At 39.2% G+C, this 20,419-nt stretch overlaps 1 protein-coding gene across 1 annotated transcript in view; it reads left to right on the top strand.

The window, feature by feature from the left end:
• Nucleotides 1-20,419, top strand: part of TLE1 (transducin-like enhancer of split 1 (E(sp1) homolog, Drosophila)) — a gene marked incomplete at its 5' end in the record, with an annotated part of 76,812 nt that overhangs the window by 34,698 nt on the left and 21,695 nt on the right. The window contains 4 exons of the mRNA XM_010007449.1: nucleotides 8,668-8,879; nucleotides 14,658-14,667; nucleotides 17,778-17,894; nucleotides 19,800-19,853. Coding sequence (XP_010005751.1) covers nucleotides 8,668-8,879; nucleotides 14,658-14,667; nucleotides 17,778-17,894; nucleotides 19,800-19,853 — 393 coding nt within the window. The remainder of the gene's footprint in view (nucleotides 1-8,667; nucleotides 8,880-14,657; nucleotides 14,668-17,777; nucleotides 17,895-19,799; nucleotides 19,854-20,419) is intronic.

Raw genomic sequence — 20,419 nt, forward strand, 5'->3', positions numbered from 1 at the left:
AGGCACATGGAAAATAAAGAGGTGATTGGTGACAGCCAACATGGCTTCACTAAGGGCAAGTTGTGCCTGACCAATTTTGGTGGCCTTCTACAATAAGGCTACAGAGATGATGGATGGTGGCAAAGCAACTACCTGGATTTGTGCAAGGCATTTGTCCCACACAACATCCTAGTCTCCAAACTGACAAGGCATGGATTTGACAGATGGACCACTCAGTGGTTAAGAGATTGGATGGCCACACCCAGGGAGTTGCGGTCAATGGCTCAATGTCCAAATGGAGGCGGGTGGTGAGTGGTGTCCCTCAGGAGTCAGTGCTGGGACCAGTGCTGTTTAACATCTTAATTGGAGATATGAACAGTAGGAATGAGTGTATCCTCAGCAAGTTTGTTGATGATACCAAGCTGTGTTGTGTGGTCAACACCCAAAAGGGAAGAGATGCCATCCAGAGGGACCTTGACAGGCTGGAGAGGTGGGACAGTGCCAACCTCATGAAGTTCAACAAGGCCAAGTGCAGGGTCCTGCACCTGGGTTGGCACAACCCCAGGCACAAATACAGGCTGGGGAGAGAATGGCTGGAGAACAGTCCTGAGGAGAAGGACTTGGGGGTGGTAGCAGATGAGAAGCTCAACATGAGTCACCAGTGTGTGCTGGAGCCCAGAGAGCCAGTTGTGTCCTGGGCTGCACCAAAGTAAGTGTGGCTGGCAGGGCCAGGGAGGGGATTCTGCCCCTCTGCTCTGCTCTGGTGAGACCCCACCTGGAGCACTGTGTACAGTTCTGGTGCCCTCAGCACAGAAAAGCTATAGACCTGTTGGAGAGGGTTCACAGAAGGGCCACCAAGGTGATCCAAGGCCTGGAGCACCTCTGCTGTGAAGACAGGCTGATGGAGTTGGGGCTGTTCAGCCTAGAGAAGAGAAGGCTACAAGGAGATCTGATAGTAGCCTTCCAGTACTTGAAGGGGCTACAGGAAAGCTGGAGAGGGGCTTTTCATCAGAGAAGATAGCGATAGGACAGGGGGGAATGGTTTTAAACCCCTGGAGGTTTTTAAGGTCAGGTTGGACAAGGTTTTGTGCAACCTGGTCTAGTGGTAGGGTTCCCTGCTCATGGCAGGGTGGTTGGAACCTGATGATCTTTAGGCCCCTTTCAACCTTAATGATTTTGTAATTCAATGTTTGACTGTCCTTATAGTGAAAAATTTACCTCTTGTGTCTGATTGGAATCTCCCCAGGATTAACTTGTGCCCATTACCATTTGTCTTTTCCATGTGACTTCTGGTAAATAGGGAGTCTCCATCTTGGTAATAAGGTCTCCCTGAAGCCTTCTTTTTCTCAAGGCTGAACAAACCCAGTTTTCTCAGCCTCTCCTCATATGGCAGGTCCCCCAGTCCTCTGATCATCCTTGTGTCTCTTCTTTGGACCCTCTCCCATCTGTCTGGTAGAGCAGGGACCAAAATGGAACACTTTACTCCAGGTGTCTGACAAGTGCTAAGTAGAGTGAGATTATGACTTCTTTGTCTGTGCTGGTGATGCCCTTGTTGATGCAGCCCCGCATCCTGGTGGCTTTCTTTGCTGCTGCAGCACACTGCTCACTCATGTTAGGCTTGTTGTCCACTGAGACCCCCAGGTCCCTTTCCAGAGGGCTGCCCTCCAGCTAGGTAGATCCCAGTATGAACTGCACTTTTGGGTTATGTGTTCCCAGGTGCAAGACCTTATCCTTTTCCCTATTAAACTTCATATGGTTCCTGCCAGTCCACTCCTCCAGTCTGTCCGGGTCATCCTTGAAGGTGGCTCTCCCTTCTGGAGTGTCAGCCTCTCCACTCATCTTGGTGCCATCAGCAAACTTAATTAGGGTTCTCTTGATTCCAACATCCAGGTCACTTATGAAGATATAAAACAGTATTTGGCCCAGTATTGGTTCCTGGGGACCCCACTTGTGACCAGTTGCCAGTTTGAGGAGAAACTACTTATTATCACCCACTAAGTAGAGTCTTGTCAGTTCCCCACCTGCCACACAGACTACTTGTCAAGGCCATGATGAGTCCGTTTCTCCAGGAGAGGGCTGGGGCGGACTTTATCAAAAGCCTTGGAAAAGTCTAGATAGACAATGTCCACCGCTCACCCCTGCATCAACCAAGCAGGTTACTTTGTCGTAGAAGGTGATCAGGTTTGTCAAGCACGATTTGCTCCTGGTAAATCCATGTTGGCTTTTCTCAGTCGCATGCCTCAATTGACTTGTGGCAGTCACCAGGAGGATTTGCTCCATGGCTTTCCCAGGGACTTTGAACCCTTCTTAGAGATGGAGGTGACATTAGCCTTCCTCCAGTCTTCAGGGACATCTCCCAATCTCCACAGCTTCTCGAAGATTATGGAGAGCAGCTTTGCAACAACATCAGCCAGCTCTCAACACTCTAGGGTGGATGGCATCTGGGCCCATTGATTTTTTTGTGGGTCAAACTTCTGTAATAGTTGACACACCAACTTTTCCTTCACTGATAGTGGGTCTGTGTCTGCATCAATCTGAATTTTTTGTTCTGTGGCCTGGGACCCAACAGCACTGGTAAAGACAGAGGTGAAGAAAGTGTTGAGGACCTCTGCCTTTTTAGCATTGTTGATCACTAGTTCACCTCTTCTGTTTAATTATCGGCCAGTATTATTCCTCTATGTCTGCTTGTTAAAATATCTAAAGAACCTTTTCTTGAAGCTTTTGACATCTCTGGTGAATTCTAGCTCAAGCTGAGCCTTTGCTTTCCTAACTACATCTCTGCATACCCTGGCAATACCCTTGTAATTTTCAACAAGTAATGTTCCACTGTTTCACCTCTAGTACATTTCTGTTTTGGTTCTGAGCAGACCCAGAAGCTCATGGTTACGCCTACTTCCCTTGCCGTTATAAGGGATGAACTGGTTTTGCTTATCTAGGAGAGTGTTCTTAAAAAACTCTCAGCACTCACCAGCTCCTTTACCCTCCATGGAACCTTCCCATGGGATCCGTTCCAACTGAGCCCTGAGCAAGCTGAAGTTTACTTTTATAAAATCTAAACCCGTTGTCCTGGAATTCAGCTTCATCATGCTCAGCAGTGTCCCAAACTCCACCATACTGTGGTCATTGCATCCAAGTCTATTACTAACAGAGATATTACAGAGCAGGTTTTCTTGGTCAGGGAGTAGTAAATCCAGCTGTGCCCCATTCCTTGTTGGCACATCCAACATTTGTGTGAAGAAGCAGTCTCCTACACATTGCAGGAACTTGATGGATGTGAGGTGAGCTGCAGTGTTACTCTTCCAGCAAACGTCTGGGTAGTTAAAAGTCTCCCATAAGGACCAGGTTTTGTTGACCTGAAACTTGCCTGAGTGACCTGAGTATCACTTCCTTGGTCACATTGTCTTGGGGTAACAGGTGCCTACGGTAAGGTCACCCTTGGAGATGACCCCTCTGATTTTGACCCAGAGGCATTCAGTTTGGCTACAACAATTATGAGTTGACTTTTATACATCCAAGGTTTTCCTTAACACAGAGCACAACACCTCCATCTCTTCTCCCCTGCCTGTCTTTACAAGCTGCCTATATCATCTGTCATGGTGCTCCAGGGGTATGAATTGTCCCACCGTGTTTCAGTTACTCCTATGATCTCATAACTACCTGACTGGACATGGAGCTGCAGTTCTTCGTGTTTATTTCCCAGACTGTGTGCATTTGTATATATACTCTTCAGGTGGCTGATCTTTTGGTTCTCATTTCAGGAGACAGCTGAGGCACATTTTACACTACTCTGGTTGGCCTGGTTTATTCCCCAGTTGGTTGCAGTGGTGACGGTGGTGGGATCACTGCCATTTTGGATCCCTCACCCTGGTGCTGGCATGTCGCTCACAGGCTCCTTTCTAGTAAAACCAGTTTTGTACTGCCCCCCTTCAAGTCTAGTTTAAAGACCTTTCTGTGAGTGCTCCTGGCTCCTGACTCAGGATCCTTTTCCTCCTTTTGGATAGGCATATCCCATCTTTTGCTAGCAGCCCCAGTGTCTTGTAAAGCAGCTTATAGAACCCAAAATGCTGTCATGTAGCCATGCATTGATCTGTAGGCTCCTTCTGTTTATCCTCTTACCAATCCTTGCAACAGGTGGGATAGAGGCAAACACTGCTTGTGCTCATAACCCCCTAACCAGCTGTCCTAGGGCCATGAAGTCTCTCTTCATTGCCCGTGGACTTCTGGTAGCAATCTCGTCACTGCCTACCTGTAAAATTCCTAATGGGTAGTATGAGGGTTGAACAAGGGTAGGGAGTTTTTCCTGTACATCTTTGACGTGGGCCCTAAGGAGGCAGCAAACTTCTATCATTCATGTTTACAGAAGTTGACATGATATAGTGCTCTTTGCATTTTAGGTCTCTTAAAGGACTTCTATGCTTGCCAGGTATTTTTTCAGAACACCTCTGTGGAGCTTGGGGGAATCTGTTGATAATAGTATTGTTGCTAGTGCTGATGAGGTTTTTGAAAACTTTTTCTACTCTCAGGTGCTTGTAGTTCAGCACAAGATACAGCCTTTTTTCCCCACTATGCATGTACAATCAGATGTGAATTTTAATGTAGTGCTTTTCAACAGATGCTGAGTAGTACATCATATATCTGTTCAAGAACAGAAGAATGCTCTCAGCATTTAAATCTAGGAATTCAAAAATAGATTTTGAAGTAAGCCATAAGTGTTCATGACCTTACAGGGATACTTTAAGGTGGCTAGTGGGATTGTATGAGCTCAAGCTCTGTCTTGGTAAGCGAAGAGCCTGAGGGAGGCATGGCATTGTTTATGTATAAGAAATCTGTTTCGCAAAGACTTAATTAAGTCTCTGACAGAGAATGAAAATTAAGACCCAATTTTAAGTCCTAGTTAAAGAGCTCTTTATGGCTTGAACTTGCCTAGGATGTTGAAGGTGAAAACCTGTACTGCCTTTAAAATTGTTCAGAGGTGTTTGCTCAGTGAAGCAAGTGCTGTGTTTTTCATATGTTGATTTTTGGGTCTTTTGTGGTCTGGTTAGAGGGATACTGGGGAAAAAAAAATCAAAGTAATAAAAGCAACATATAGCCAGTAAAATAAGTTGAATTTGCCATTCCTTTTCTCCCTTTGCAAATATGAAGAACTTCTGTTTTTGCAAGAAAATGGTGGGTAAGCTATTGATACTTATAAAATCATCGCTGTGGCTAATTATCTGAGCTCAGTTGCTTATGTATGCATCATTGCACTGTTCTCTGTCTTCCAACTTCCCTGTGAAAGTGGACACAGCCCTTGCTCTGCAAGTAATGATCATAATTGGTAGTAAGACAGATCTGTTACTCATCCTTTTTTGAGCACATTTCTTATGGCAGGTGTCTAGTTTTTAATTAACTGCTAATGAACATGCCTAGTAGACCATGATACTCCTGCCAACTTAGGCTGTTTTATATCTCATAGCTGCTATGCTCTTGAAAGTTGATAGAGCAGTCATTACTGTCTTTGAAGTGATAGGAAAGTGATTATATGCATAACATTGTTATTTTTAGGATCTACTATGGCAAATGCCTGGTTACTAAATACATCTAGTGAGCCCTGCTGTTATCCATTTCCCTGGTGTTTACTTTCTTCCTCTGCATGTAGCATGTATTCCTTTTTCCCCTTCTAGAAAAAGAATGTTAAACACTTAAAAATTCACGTTTTAAAATAGAATAAGCATGAACTTCTGGAAAGGATCATCTTTATGTCTTAGGCAGAACTTTTAAATCTATTATGAATGGTAATATATAAACAACAGTTAGTATACTTCAGTCTTAAATAGCAGTGAGCCTCAGATAATAAACATTAAATCATTACATACCTTTGGTTTAAACAACCGCAATCAGGTTTTTAGTGTTAAGTCTGTTTAATGTAGTGGCATATTTAAGTATCTTTGGGTGCCATTTTCCTCTGCTGTCCTCAGTAACCATTTCACAAAGCTGCTAAGATGTTGTGCAAATGTATTTCTACTTACAGCTCTCCTATTCTGTGTCTGTCACTGGGCATTGCTTTCCACAGTCCATGTACAGTCTTGTCAGAAAAACAGGATATAGCCCTTCTTGCCACATGCTTTCAGCTTCAGACCCTGGTATAGGACATTTATCTTTTCCTCATTTCTGGGACTTTTAAAATACTCTATATGTAGATCACAAAGCAGAGCCAGAAAAATTGTAGGTAACAGTTTGGTTTCTGAAAACACTATTCTGTGCTTCCTGAAATCATGTGGGTTAACTCATTTGCAAATTAAACCAAGCAAGAGCAGTGTGAATAAAGGGAATCTGCACAGGCTTCCTGAAGGGGTAGGGACAACAGCGGAAGCAATTTAACTTTATTTCCCTGTTTTGGCCTTCTCATGCCCACAGCTAATTTGAGCTCACTGTTTGAGAAGGGTGGAAATTTTTCTCCATACAACCTATTCTTGCTCTTTGCCAGTTGTATGCCACAACTGAGTAATCCTGTATGATAGTACAGCTGGGGAGAAGTAAAACCAGTGCCATGAGTGCAGTATAGTACTGCTAATGCATATTATCTCATGACTGGAGTGCAGACGACTGACCTGGCTTATGTGGTCGAAGAGAGAGGGAATGACTAAGGGTACTGTCTCTCTGAGGGAGTCTCCCAGAATGTGATAATATGCCCTGATTTGAAAAAATATGCTGGAAACTACTGAAGTCTTGATAAAGTCAGTGAGAAGAGAGATGTACTTTTGTTCTTTAGAGGCTGGATCAGGAAAAAAAACACAAAAGAGAAACCCAAAACGCATAGAGCCCTGTTAGACTTTACAGTGGTTTTCAGTGATACTTCCTCAGTTAAATGAAGTTCCACTAGCAATAGCTGCTTGATTTTTTAGGTGGTGGTCTACTGCTGCAACTACTTCAAATAAAAATAATTCTTAAACTTTATTCAAAAATTTTTGGGGGTTGTTATAAACACATTAACAGGAAGTTGGCAAGGATAGTGATCAGATGTACATATTGCAATGAAGCCTAGCAAGTCTTTTTATGCAGCACTTGAAAGTAAATTCCTGATACATGATGTGAGAAAGATTTGGTGAACTTGTTGCTTTACAGAATTGAATACAAGGATTGTGGTAAGCTTTCAGATTTGTCTTTTAACTAAAAAATAAGTAAATGATGGCTGTGCTACAGATGAGACAGCAGAAAAGTGGAAGATTAGCAGGTCCAGCCCAGAGTTTTTCAGTGTCAGTTTCTTGTGTCTACTTAAAATTATAAACAGCTCAAGGCTGTTTATAAGGTCTGGGGATGTGTTTATGAGAAATAAAGTGCAGAAGTGGTTATCTAAATGGTAATAGATTAAGTAATTCCTATGCCAGTAGATGTTACACAAGTATTTTTGACAATTTTCTTGAGTCTTCAGACCTATCGAAGCAGACCATATATTTTTGGATTATTTTGAGTTGTGTTATTTTGGAGTAAATTGTGAAAAACTATGAGTTTAAGTCTCTGTATGATTTCAGTAGTTCAGCAGTGCTGCAACAATTTTGCCTGCACTTGGACAAATAGCATTCACCCAGTCAAACTCTTAGGTCTAGCTAAGCTCATTCTGTTAAGACATTCACATAACTGTCTTCTCCGTTATTGTATGAGTTGAATAGTACTCTAGCTTTTTGCACGGTATCTACCTTCAGCGGAAGGATGGTGAAGCATGCCCAAAATTCTGTTCATATGCCCAGGCTCACAGAAGCAGGAGAGAGAGGTAGAAAATATTTTTGTCTTCTGCAGCTTAAAGGAAAACTAGGACTGAACTGAAGATGGTTTTGAAGCCTAATTATATAAATTAATCAGTGTTTAGCATTTTGGACAAGTTAATTGGTTAGCTGAATTTGGAAAATACTAGTTTTTGTAAAGTACCAGTTAATTATAAGGGCTGTTTCTAAAATTGCTTACAGGTTAATTTGCTAGATGGGTTACAGGGTTGGGTGTCCACTCATTATGATACTGAACTTGCGAGCTGCCTTTGAAAGAGCTAGAGGTTTTTCAAGTCATATATACTGTGTTTCTTGTTTAGAATTCCATACCTTATTGATACTGTCTGGAACACTTGGATTTTAAGCTCAAAGTTAGTTCTTAAATACAGTGTTACTTATTGTAGGGTTTTTTGCCCCAAAAGCTGAGTTGAGTAAAATACAAATTTAAATACACAAAATATTAAATTCAGGAATGTATTTTAGATTTTTTAATATTCACAATGTAAACCTGCTTACTGTTTTCAAACTGGGGGAAGGGAGAGGGTTGAGTTTAAATCAGTCTTGCCAGTGAAACACTTATTTTTTTTTCCCCTTAGAGCAGTAATACTTCTTTCTATAGAAGGGAAAAGATATTTGGGACTTTTGCTGCTATGTGTTGTCACTGGTGAGGCAGTTGGCAGGCAATAGCTGTCCAGAGCAACCTATAGTCCTTAGGCTACACAGCTAGCCTTTTTTGGTTACTGGGACATGAGCAGAGCTGTCCACAGACAGCATGCTGTAATACAGTATGTATGGTGTGGTGGGACAGAGGAGAGGATAGATTTAAAATAAACAAATGAAAAAATCATTTTCTGACTCTCGATAATTAACCAAACTTTTCCCTTCTCCTTCCCAAACTATATGCTCTGCACTGTTCTTCTGGGAATGATGATATTGCTGGGAATAGCAGCAGCAGTTGCAGGCTCAACATCTCTCCCATGGCCATGGACCTCCAGTGCCTCTAACACCACATCCATCAGGACTTCAGCCTCCGGGAATCCCTCCACTTGCAAGCAGTGCTGGCCTTCTTGCCCTTTCTAGTGCTTTGGGTGGGCAGTCTCACTTGGCAATAAAAGATGACAAGAAGCATCACGATACAGAACACCACAGAGGTGAGAGGCATGGCAGGCCTGATTAGGACATTGTGAAATTTGCACATTGCTGTGAATTATACGCATCTCTAAAGAATTCCAGTTGCATAGAATGAGAAAAAACTGTTGACAAAGTTGCAAATATCTGCATATATACCACTGAAGCAAAATTCATCTTGGAATTTTTCAGTGTTTTAAAAGGGGATCACTAGGTGTCACCTGCTCTATAGTTTGCAGGGCATTTTGACATCCTGGTATAAATGCTTAGTTGTAACACAAGTGGCCTGCACCATATTGTGGAAAATTGTTAAACTAAACTACATAATGGGTAATTTTTTTTTCAGAGAAAGTAATGTGGGTGGGAAGGTAGGGGGAACAAGAAGTTAAAGTTTGAAGTGAATGTGTTCAAACAAAAGAGTTAGATAATTGCATCTGTTACTTTAGTTTTATAGTCTTAAATTCTACTACGCAACTTAATATTCAGCAAAATTGCACTTGACTAATTTTTGAAAAGAAAATAATTTATTCTGTCATGAAATAATAATAGGCTTTGTGTATGGTTAAACTGTAAATCGTGTTTACAAAATACTGTAATTTTCAGGAAATCACTGTATTAGGAATGTGCAATGACTTATATAAATAAAAGCCATTTTAAAACTGTTGGTGGCTTGTGTTCTAATTTTTTTCCCCCCTTTTTATTTCTGTTCTTGCCTCTGTGTCTGAACGGGCATGTCTGTGCATTTCTTGACTGCTAATGTTTCCACTTCTAAATAATGTAATGATGAGATGTTGCACTATTTTTCTGCTTTGCCTACCTTTTAGTCAGTTTCATGGTTACTAGGCCTGTTTGTTTTCTGTTTCTCTTGGTTTATGCATAACACCAAGCAATTTGTTTGGAGGACTGTATGAATCAAGTTTCTTTCTTGAGCAGAATGAATTTGGGAAAGTTGGAACTTGGGTTAGCTTATTGGTATTGTGGGGAAAGCTCCAAATCAAACAAAACATGGCTGCAACTTAAACTATAACATTATTAATCATAGCTAAGATTTTTCCCATAGGATTTTCAGAAAACAGAGTTGCAGAACAGGTGATAATTTTAAAATTCATGTGTCATGATGATGTTTTGCCCTAGAAGTTTCTCTAACTGAATCTGTTTAAGCCATACTAATGACTTTACTGCTTAGTTTCTCCTTGAGGTATAACTTCCATAACAATACTTCTTCTCCCTTTAAATATAACGTGAAATAGATTTGGTCTAAGACAATGTTCTCTGAAAACCTGCCAAAGGACTACTTTCTTATAGCTTTTTATAGTGCTTTGTTTTGAGTGGTACTGTGACATTACTCTACTGGAGATGGGCATTTGCAACTTTTACAACATTTCAAGAAATAAAACTGGTTTTCTTGATGGTCATTGGTGAATTGGGGTCTTTTTTTTTCATTATTAGAAAAGATATGAGCTAGAAAATGTCATTTGACAGGTATCTTTATGGTATTAAACTTCTGACTTTGGCTTCTGCCTTTTTTTTTTTTTTTTTTTTTTTGTACCAGGACTTGAGAGTTATTTACTGAACACTATCTGCATATATTTTGTGGCAGTCTGGTTTTTTTTTGCATTACTAAACAAGAATCATTCATTTCAGCTTACTTAATGTTATTAATGACAGTGTAACTGGAAATAATTTTAGGATGGATTTTCCTGAATCCTCAGACTTCAGAACGTATTTCTTTGAGTGGTACATATTTCTTTGAGTGATGTTAGCCAAGTGCAGAATTCTCAACAGCTTTTCTTAAGAAATAAGGAAGGAGGTTTGGAGTGTGTGGCCACAGTTTCTTTTTGGTCCAAGTGGAGAATAATAACTCATACCCTAATTGAACATTAATAGCTGAATACAGGTGAGCTTAAGCTTCAACTTAGAATTGTTTGAATACAGTGTTGCATTAGAATCTTGGCTGAACAGCAAATGGTATCTTCAATGAACAAGTCATAACTCAGATGATAGTCCAGTTCCAATCTGTGGCTAAAATGATCAGCTGGGAATACTTTGCTCTTTGAACTTCTGCAATTGTCTTTTAAATTTATTTCTTTTTAATTTAAAATATATTTTTGGGAATTATATAAAATTGGTCATAAGACACACAGCATACCAGCAGGTCTGTTTAATTATTGTGTGTAGTTCCAACTGAGAAGTAGGCTCTTATTTTGCAAATTACTTCGTAACATCTGAATCACCAAGATAAGATAAATTTGCTTTTCATAATAACATTTAAGTGTAGTAGTGCTGCCAGAAGTCTGACAATAGCTTGCTTTTTTCATTCAAGACACCAAAACTCATGTTGTTTGTTAGTTACCTAAAATAATTGATATTTGTATTACTGTGCAGTTTATAGTATGATTTTCATCAAATACGTCTAATGTCCGTTGCCGTCAGCAGAAGCTGACAGCTTTCACTGTGCAAGTTAGAACGATTACAATTTAGTGCTTGCCTATTTTGTTTTAAATTGATTTAAAAAAAACCAAACAACTAGCTTTGTTTTAAAGCATATTGTGGCATATTATTTGAGCATATGCTGGTTTAAATGACATCTGGTTTTATTTATTTCAAGTTTCTTTAAGCAAACAAGCAGTTACAAGCTTTTATGTATTGTGTATTTAGAAAAACTTCTTAGTGCAGTGAGATTAATTTATTTATAAAGGAATAAAAATATAACAGAATCACAATCTCAGGGGTTGGAAGGGACCTTGAAAGATCATCTAGTCCACCCCCCCTGCCAGAGCAGGATCACCTAGAGCACATCACACAGGAACACATCCAGGTGGGTTTTGAATGTCTCCAGCGAAGGAGACTCCACAACCTCTCTGGGCAGTCTGTTCCAGTGCTCTGTCACTCTCACGGGAAAGAAGTTTTTTCTGATGTTTACATGGAACCTCCTGTGTCCCAGTTTGCACCCGTTGCCCCTTGTCCTATCACTAGACATCACTGAAAAAAGCCTGGCTCTGTCCTCCAGACACTCGCCCTTAACATACTTGTAAACATTGATGAGGTGGCCCCTCAGTCCCAAAGGTAAGAGAGCCAGTTCCCTCAGCCTTTCCTCATCAGGGAGATGTTCCACTCCATCATCTTTGTGGCTCTGCACTGGACTCTTTCAAGCAGTTCCCTGTCCTTCTTAAACTGAATATGCAGTGATTTCCTTACTCTTGGTTGTCATCAGTGTCCATTTTTACCTACTTTTGCTATTTCTAAATGGCAAGGGCTGCATTTTTTAATATTACTTACAGTTTCAAGTAATAAAAATACAAAGTAAGTGCGTGTTTGTGAAACATTTAAAATAGTAGAAATTGTAAACTTCATACATGAACTGTTAGATTTTGTTTTTTTAAAATTAAATGATAGGACTACATGAATAATGGCAGGTAGGTTTTGGCTGATGTAGCTCTAAACATCTTGAACTGGGTTGTATTACTGTGGGAATGTAGGCATCCCTACTATTGAGATGTAGTCTAGCTGTAGGTAGTGAAGCCAGGCAAAGTAAGCAAGTTTTGCAACTGAAGCTTAATAAAGTTTTGGGAGACATCAATACAAAAGAATGTAGACGTCTGCATTTTTTTCTGTAGGGAACATGCTGTCAACGTTTTGCAGACTTGTCTTACGTGTTTATCACTTGTCTTCTCACTCTTCTAGTATCCTGTTTGGACAGTGTAGAAATGCAAATGTTCTGAATTGCTGTATTAAATCAGTAGTAATTTGTAGACTGATATCTAACTAATGTCCTTGGGATTTACGCTAAGGTTAATGTTTATGTTTTGTCTTCATGAAAAACATTACTTAGGGAGTATTCATAAATTTCCAAGATACTTTTTTGCCTTCATTGTTAAGCATAAATGTTGCTGTCCTTTTGTAAAACAAATGCTCTTTTCTTACAGCAGAAAAACACTGTGTCCATTGCTCTCTGTCCTATTCTTTTCTTCCCAGTCTTAGAGGTAGTGGGCATACACAACTGAATGATATTTTTTCATTGATATTAAGTGCAGGCTGGTTCACTTTTGTGTTTCAGTTATTTTAAATGGGGAAGGCAGGAGAGAAATACTAAAAAGTTACATGAAAACGTAGGGTACTTCCCAGTGTAGCACATGTATGCTTCTTGGCCTTTGTGAAGAAAACATTATTTTCCATTAATATAGTTTGCAATTGAAAAACTTTAATCAGTTATGTCTTTTATTTTTTTTGGTTCAATGGATGCAGCAGGGGTTGCTTTCCTGGAAGAGCTGTGGGATGGTGTGTTGCAGTTCAGTGTGTATCTGATACAAAGCAGCCTCCTGAAGCTGATGACAAAGGGCTAGAGGATTGCAGTGGTCTTAAAAAATTTTTATTACTGATTTTGACAAACATTAGCTAGAATATACTGAATCAATAGAATCCTTATTCTCTATGTCCTGATTATTCAATACATGTGGAGGGTGATTCAAATCTATTTAGTCTTCTAGACTTAGTTATTCCTAATGTGAACATACTAGTCTAGATGTAACTTAAAATGGTGGGTGAGAGGAGAGTAAAATCAGTAGGTTTCCATCACTGGTAATTTTAAACTAAACCTGATGACTTCGTGTCAACTTTTGGGTTGTTGACATGTGTGTTTCCAAGAAGCATATTCAACAAGTGGAATTCAATGATTCTTGAGTAACTTTGAGTGCAATTTTATTGTCCCTTGCTGGGGAGTGGTTAAGCACTAGTCCCTCTTCCAGTCTCCACTATGTTTCTATGAGGGAGTCCCAGCAATGAACAGTGGGACTGCTGAGCAACTGGTATTTTTGTTCTAAATGTTAGACTTGGTACTGTTTTACCCGGTCAACAAGGGACTGCATTTATTCCTGTCTGCATATGAATACCGGTAGGTCAGCTTGTGTGTGGGTCCAGTGCCATGGTCAATTCAACACAGCAGGCCTTCTTGGTGATATGGGCAAGTACCAGTTTTCAGCTTTGGTAACTGGCTGTAATGGCAGATGGGTGCAGTTGGTTTTGCTGTATGCTAAGTCAGTGAATAGCTAAGGACAGAGCAAGTGTGTGTGTGTATGTTTCTTTGGGGCAAAGGGGACTGGGGGGGAATAAGGAGCCCAGCACCAGAGGAGTTCTAAATTGGGACTAGGCATAGTAGAACTCAGCACAGATGTGATGTAAAAACTGTTATTTAATTGCTGTAATGATCAACATATAGTTAATTGTCAGTTCCATATGTTCTAGTGAGTTTTCTGTGCTGTATTATAACTGGGGCTAAATGAGATACTGTGAGCATGCATATCATGTATGCATACCTCTGGCATGCATACTTGTGGTTTGGAAGTAATTCCTATGGGAAGCAGCAAGGCAGTTGTAAAACTGCATTTGAATAATATGCATTATATCCCTTATAGGGAACCTGCCTTCTCTGTGTGCATCGTGACTAGGTTTACATTTCACATTTGTTGTTGGTGGTTTCAGTATTTTAACTTTTGCTGGAAGCCAAGTTCAGATAGTATCCCAGGTTGCCTTTTACACAGCCCTTATGCAGTCTGGTAACTTTTGATAGGAGATAGTGCTACATTAGACTTTTTTTCTGCTTTTGGGACTTATTTAAAGAAAAGGGATTTATGTGAATAAATTTTGAATTATCAGAAGAGGAAAACATATAAATAAAATTGATTTTGACCATTTGTTGTGATTGGAGATTAATAATTTACATACGTTATATTGGTAATCCTAATAAATTGAACTCTTAATATAGAAGAGGGTATTATCCTCTTTTAGGTATCTAGTCTTTTGAATTTTAAGACCAAAAACTGTTGTCATGCCGTTTCTCTTTAGGAAATCCGCTATGCATGCATATATATATACACACATATATCTTTTTGCTCTTTTTGTACTAACTGATTATTATTGAAGATCAATCCCAATTGAAAATTTCTGTTGCATTATTAAAAAAAAAAAAAAAAATATTATTGCTAAAATAAAAATACTTGTCCTACTTTAAGAAATAAGTCATATGTTAGTAGGCTTGGTAGAAGTAAACACATTAGAACTAAACAGATTTTTATTTTTTTTCATAAAAAAGTTAACTTTCTTGTTGTGAAGCTGTTGCTCCTAGCTAGCCCTATTTTTGATAGTGGTCATACAGCAAATATAAACTTTACCAGAGCTGACATGAGGTAAAGTGAGGTTTAGACTCTTCCCTGAACCGTAACATGTCAGTAAGACATGTAATCTGCTTTCCAGTTCTTACGGGTTTTTTTGTTTATTTCCTTTGTTACTTTACTGTTCTGGATCTACCATATGCATTGCTTTAAAATATGTGTAGTTTTATATTGTGGAATGAAATCATACACAATTAATGGTTTGAATTATGGTAGTAAGTTATAGCAGCAAGCTATTTTTTAATTAAAAATTATGTTTTAGCTGATTTTTGCCTGAATTATTAGAATTTCCTTGAAATCCTAAGGGAAATAAACAGTAGCTTTTTAGTTATTGTGTTTACTGGTAAATTTTGCCAGAGTGCAGCAGCTTCTAGAATGGATGCTATGAATCCAGAGAACAGTGCTTTAAATGAATGGGGTAAGTTAGAGAAAGGCAGTGTAAATATGGCCACAGGGGAGACGCTCTGTGGAGTAGGCTTCTGAGGACTTCATATTATTGTTATAATTAAATATTTATGTTATATGTAAACCATCAGTCTTTTGAGAGAAAGTAAAATTTAGTATTTTTTTGGCTTTTAGGACACAGTGGGAGCTAGGTATACCTAGGACATCCTAGGTACGTTTCACAGTGTGGAAGTTCCACAAAGTAAACTGTACAGAGTATTTCCAGTATTGTGTAGGTAGATTTAAAAAAAAACAAAACCAAACAAAAACAGAAAAATAACAACAAAAAGAAGCCACAAAACACACGCACACACAAATAAAAAATATCTGCCATTGTAATGAATATTTGATGCTAAAATTTGCAAGCTGTTCCCCACACTTCTGTGTAATAACTTCAAATAGCAAGGTTGCTAGATTTTTCCCAGCTGCTGACTCTTTGCCATCTTAAATTCACACTTAATGTTGACAATTTACTGTGAGAAACTGAGTTCATGCAGTTTACTTCATTTGCCTTCATTGCTTTATTCTAAGCTTTTCAGTAGTAATTTTAAAAATTATTTTTACTATGTCATAACTAAGACTTTCTTAAGACATTTGCATTACTCATCTGTTATCAAGTTTTAATTGACAGCTTACTTAAGGTGTTTCTACTGCTACAGACATGGTGTATTCAATATTAAAATGTTAAAGATGTGTTTTAATGTTATTCAAACTAGTGAATCCCTGAGTTTGTGTGTAGCTGGGAGGAGATGAGGGGTTAAATTCAAGCTGAATTGTCAAGGCAATTAGTTCAGTGATCCAATAAGCCCACCTCTTAGCCGCAAAACATTGTGGTAGAGACATTATTTTGAGCTTTATACTGAATTTCATTAGATCATCTTATATGCTGTATGTAAGCCCCTTGGCATTTGTTTAGTTTGAATAGTAATGAATAAAATAGCTTAGACTTGGTTTTGAAGTGCAGCTTCTGAAGTAGGAAGAAGAGGATTCAGATTGCCTTATATACCTTTTTGTTTTCCTTTTTCCTTGGGACCAAACATTAATGTCAGAGCAATAGTACTGTAGTGTCCTCAGGTTTTAAAGGGGAGGCCTGTCAGTGCACAGTTCACTGGCTGTTAGTATGTGTCTATGATACATTGAGAGTAAATAACGCTGGCTCTTGGGTAGATCTAAGTGTCTTCCTATTTGAGGGCTTACACTTATGTATGTGCGTATTTACTTACTCTCTTCTGAGAGGTACACGTAGGTGTGTAAGTAGGTGTTTACTTATATATTTATGTGAGCATACATGTATCTTTGTAAGCATGTACTCGGCTTTAGGAACTAGGCTTAGAAGGTCTTTGTGAAAAGAGTTTTTTCTCAAGTCATTCAGTATTGTTCACAGCATTAACACACCACTGAACAAATTACCCTCTTGCATATGCTAATCCTGCACTTAAAAGAACTCATTGTATCACGTTTTAATGCTTTAGCTGGAATGGAGATGGAGATGGGAATTGCAGGCACCTCAGTTTGTCATGTGACTGAAAAATGTCTAAAATGCCTTTCTCTTTGGGTCAACAGTTTGTACTTAGCTAAACTTTGGATGAATGAAGCAGTCCATGTAGCTGGAGGAAAAGATTAATCTTTGCTTTTGTCATTTGTGTGGCTGTGTTGGCCTCTGTTTTTCAGATCAAATCTGATTAAACAACACTTCCGCCTTAATTTCACACTAGCAGTGGCTGTTATGCTGGAAGTAAAAATATTTGATCTTTGTTTGCAATACATTTGTTCAAGGTATCCAACAGGAGTTTACTGCAGCTAACAAGTGATTATTGCATAACCTGATTTTGTAAACATTTCTTACTTTAAGAGTTAAAGGCAAGTCGCGATATATCTATCCATGCCTGCAGGTATAGACCTACCAAAACCTCATCTATTTTTAGTGGTCTAGAAGCAATCAATCAAATTATAATTAGTAAGTATCTTTTATTACATGTTGTATGTATATTTAAAAATACATTAAAAAATAATTGCTACCTGCCCTTGAATACCGTGTGCCTGCTTCTCCTAAACAATAAATTCAGTTCAATCAATCAGTTAACTAGGTAATGACTGACAAATGAACTAAACTTTTGATAATTTGAACAATGGAAAGCCAAGCTTCTTGGAATGCATGAAACTACATGTTTGCCTGGAGGACTTTTGAGTTGAATTAAATGGAATGAAAGACTATGTAGGTGTCACATTTCTAAAGCATCTTTCACATACACTTTGAGTTTTGAAGCATATATGAAGGAAAGGAGTTTTTTGTTTACCTTGTTTCTTCTCTTTCCAGAGTAATTCTCTGTTGGTCCCAGACAGTCTGCGAAGCACAGATAAACGAAGGAATGGCCCTGAATATACTAATGAAGTCAAAAAGAGAAAGGTGGATGATAAGGATTCTAGCCACTATGTAAGCAAATCTGTGTCAAAGAAATGATCCATTTATTTGCTCATACTGTGCTTGTATGAGGAGTAAAAGAGCTGTGAAGATCAAGGCAAGGTGTGTCCTATGGCCAATGTAGTACTTGAATATACTTGGCAGGGAGACGATTATTCATGTTGTGGGAAGACTAGTATTGCAATAGTTTAGGCTACCACCAAGTAATACTCCTCCGCAGGGAACAGTGAGCCCAAGACTAACTGCTTGGGTTTCACAAGTGTTCTCAGACATTTCTCAGAGTTTGAGCAAGAGATCCTTTCTGTACTGCTCTAAAACCTACCGTTTTTTAAAGAAATTGAGTAGTTTGTTGACTTGGAGCTTCTTAACACATTTTTCTGATACTAGTTATTACTATGTTCAGAAATAATTACCATTGCAAATTGTCCATTTTGTAGCTAAGAGATGAGGAGGCAGTCAAGTAACAGCTGTCATGAGGTGCTGAGACGGCCTCAGGTGAACACAAATTTATGTGAAGCAGTCAAAATGCAGCTTGATAACCCACAATAAAAATTTCAGTTTGGGAATGTTGAAGTATTTGGGTTTTTTTAAGGCAGAAATGGGCTTCAACAAGACCAAGTGTCGGGTCTTGCACTTGGGCCACAACAACCCCAGGCAACCCTAGAGGCATGGGGAAGTGTGGCTGGAAAGTGTCTGGCAGGAAAGGACCTGGGGGTTCTAACTGACAAGCAGCTGAATATGAGCCAGCAGTGTGCCCAGGTGGCCAAGAAAGCCAATGGCATCCTGGCTTGTACTAGAAATAGTGTGACTAGCAGAAGTAGAGAGGTGATTGTCCCCCTGTCCTCAGCACTGGTGAGGCCACCCCTGGAGTGTTGTGTCCAGTTTTGGGCACCTCAATTCAAGAGAGATATTGAGGTGCTGGAGGGAGTACAGAGGAGGGCAATGAAGCTGGTGAAGGGCCTAGAGAATAAATCTTATGAAGAACACTTGAAGGAGCTGGGAATGTTTAGTTTGAGGAAGAGAAGGCTGAGGGGAAACCTCACCAGTCTCTACAACTACCTGAAAGGACATTGTAGAGAGGTTGGTGCTGGTCTCTTCTCACAGGTAATTAGCAACAGAACAAGAGGGAATGGCTTCAAGCTGCAACAGAGTGGGTTAAGAGTGGATATTAGGAAAAAAAAAATCACAGAAAGGCTGTTTAGACACTGGAACAGGCTGCGCAGGGAGGTGGTTGAGTCCTCATCCATGGATGTATTTAAGTGTTGTTTGGATGTGGTGTTGATGGATATGGTTTAGGGGACAACTTTGTAGAGTAGGATGATGGTTGGACTTGGTGATCCCAAGGGTCTTTTCCAACCTGAATAGTTCTGTTATTCTATGAAATGTTGAAATGCCTTGACATTTTTGAAGCTTTTTCTTCCCTAGAAGTTTCCATTTCAAAATTTTCCTTTCTGGAAAAGGATAAAAATTGTCCTATAATTTTGAGAAAGTTGATTCATCAAACCTGCCAAAATGCTCCTTTTTTCTGAGGTCTATTGTTTTTTAAGGTATGCACAAGCAGTAATTTCCATAAGATTAACACATAAATTACCATCTGAATAGAATGAGTCTCTCTTTTAGAAGCAGACATAACACTGTTCATGATGGTAATAAGTAGGAGCTTTGGACCATTTTGCACTGATGGGGAGACCACTGTCTTTGAACTAGTTCTACATTATTTAGGTTTTATTATTGAAGCAGAGATAAGGTATTGTGTTCCGATTTTAATTTGTTTTCACTGTTGCTAATAATTTAATGAAAGGCTCTTTGCTTCTTGTTTATGAAAAACAAAAAATGTCTGAGTAGATGCATAGTCTTTCTCTCTCGGCTCCTCATGTACTAATTGAAATGAACAATATATTTATTTATTTTTAATAGGACAGTGATGGGGACAAGAGTGACGATAACTTGGTTGTAGATGTATCCAATGAGGTAACTTTTTAAACTTTTGTAGTCTTGACATTTGCCCAAAGGTTTAAGGAAAAGTGGAATGTTAGAAGAAAAAGAATTGTCTATGTGGATATGTTAAAATATTCACAGCTTCTCTTTTGTTATCACTGCAGTTACTATGTCTTCCTTTGAGCTTTATCTGGTTGCCCCCTCAGCTTTTCCTTCTGCTGGTTTTTCCAGGTCTGTTGCAGCTGCAGTCACCTTCTGATCCTTCACAGGTGATCTGTAAAGGAGAGTTATGGTGAGATGCAGGTGGAGGGCTGAGGTTTTCAAAATGCTGTCTTCAAATGAGAAAAGAGGATAATACCTAACCTTGTATTTAGTAGTAGGAGTATTATTAAAAACATTCTTGGTGCCTTAAAAACTATTAGTATTTTTTTCATCCTACATTAAAGACAGCATTTTTAAGAAATGTTTAGGTTTTTTGAATGAAGTCTGCTGAAGTCAGTGCACAAAGTTTTCTAGAGGTGGCAGCAATTTTTTCTCCAGAACAGATTTGGCAGTTGCATCAAGGTGAAGGGATGGGCCTCCCCTTTCCTTCATCTTGT

Source organism: Chaetura pelagica, unplaced genomic scaffold, assembly GCF_000747805.2.
Source record: "Chaetura pelagica isolate M959 unplaced genomic scaffold, ChaPel_1.0 scaffold510, whole genome shotgun sequence".
NCBI lineage: Eukaryota > Metazoa > Chordata > Aves > Apodiformes > Apodidae > Chaetura > Chaetura pelagica.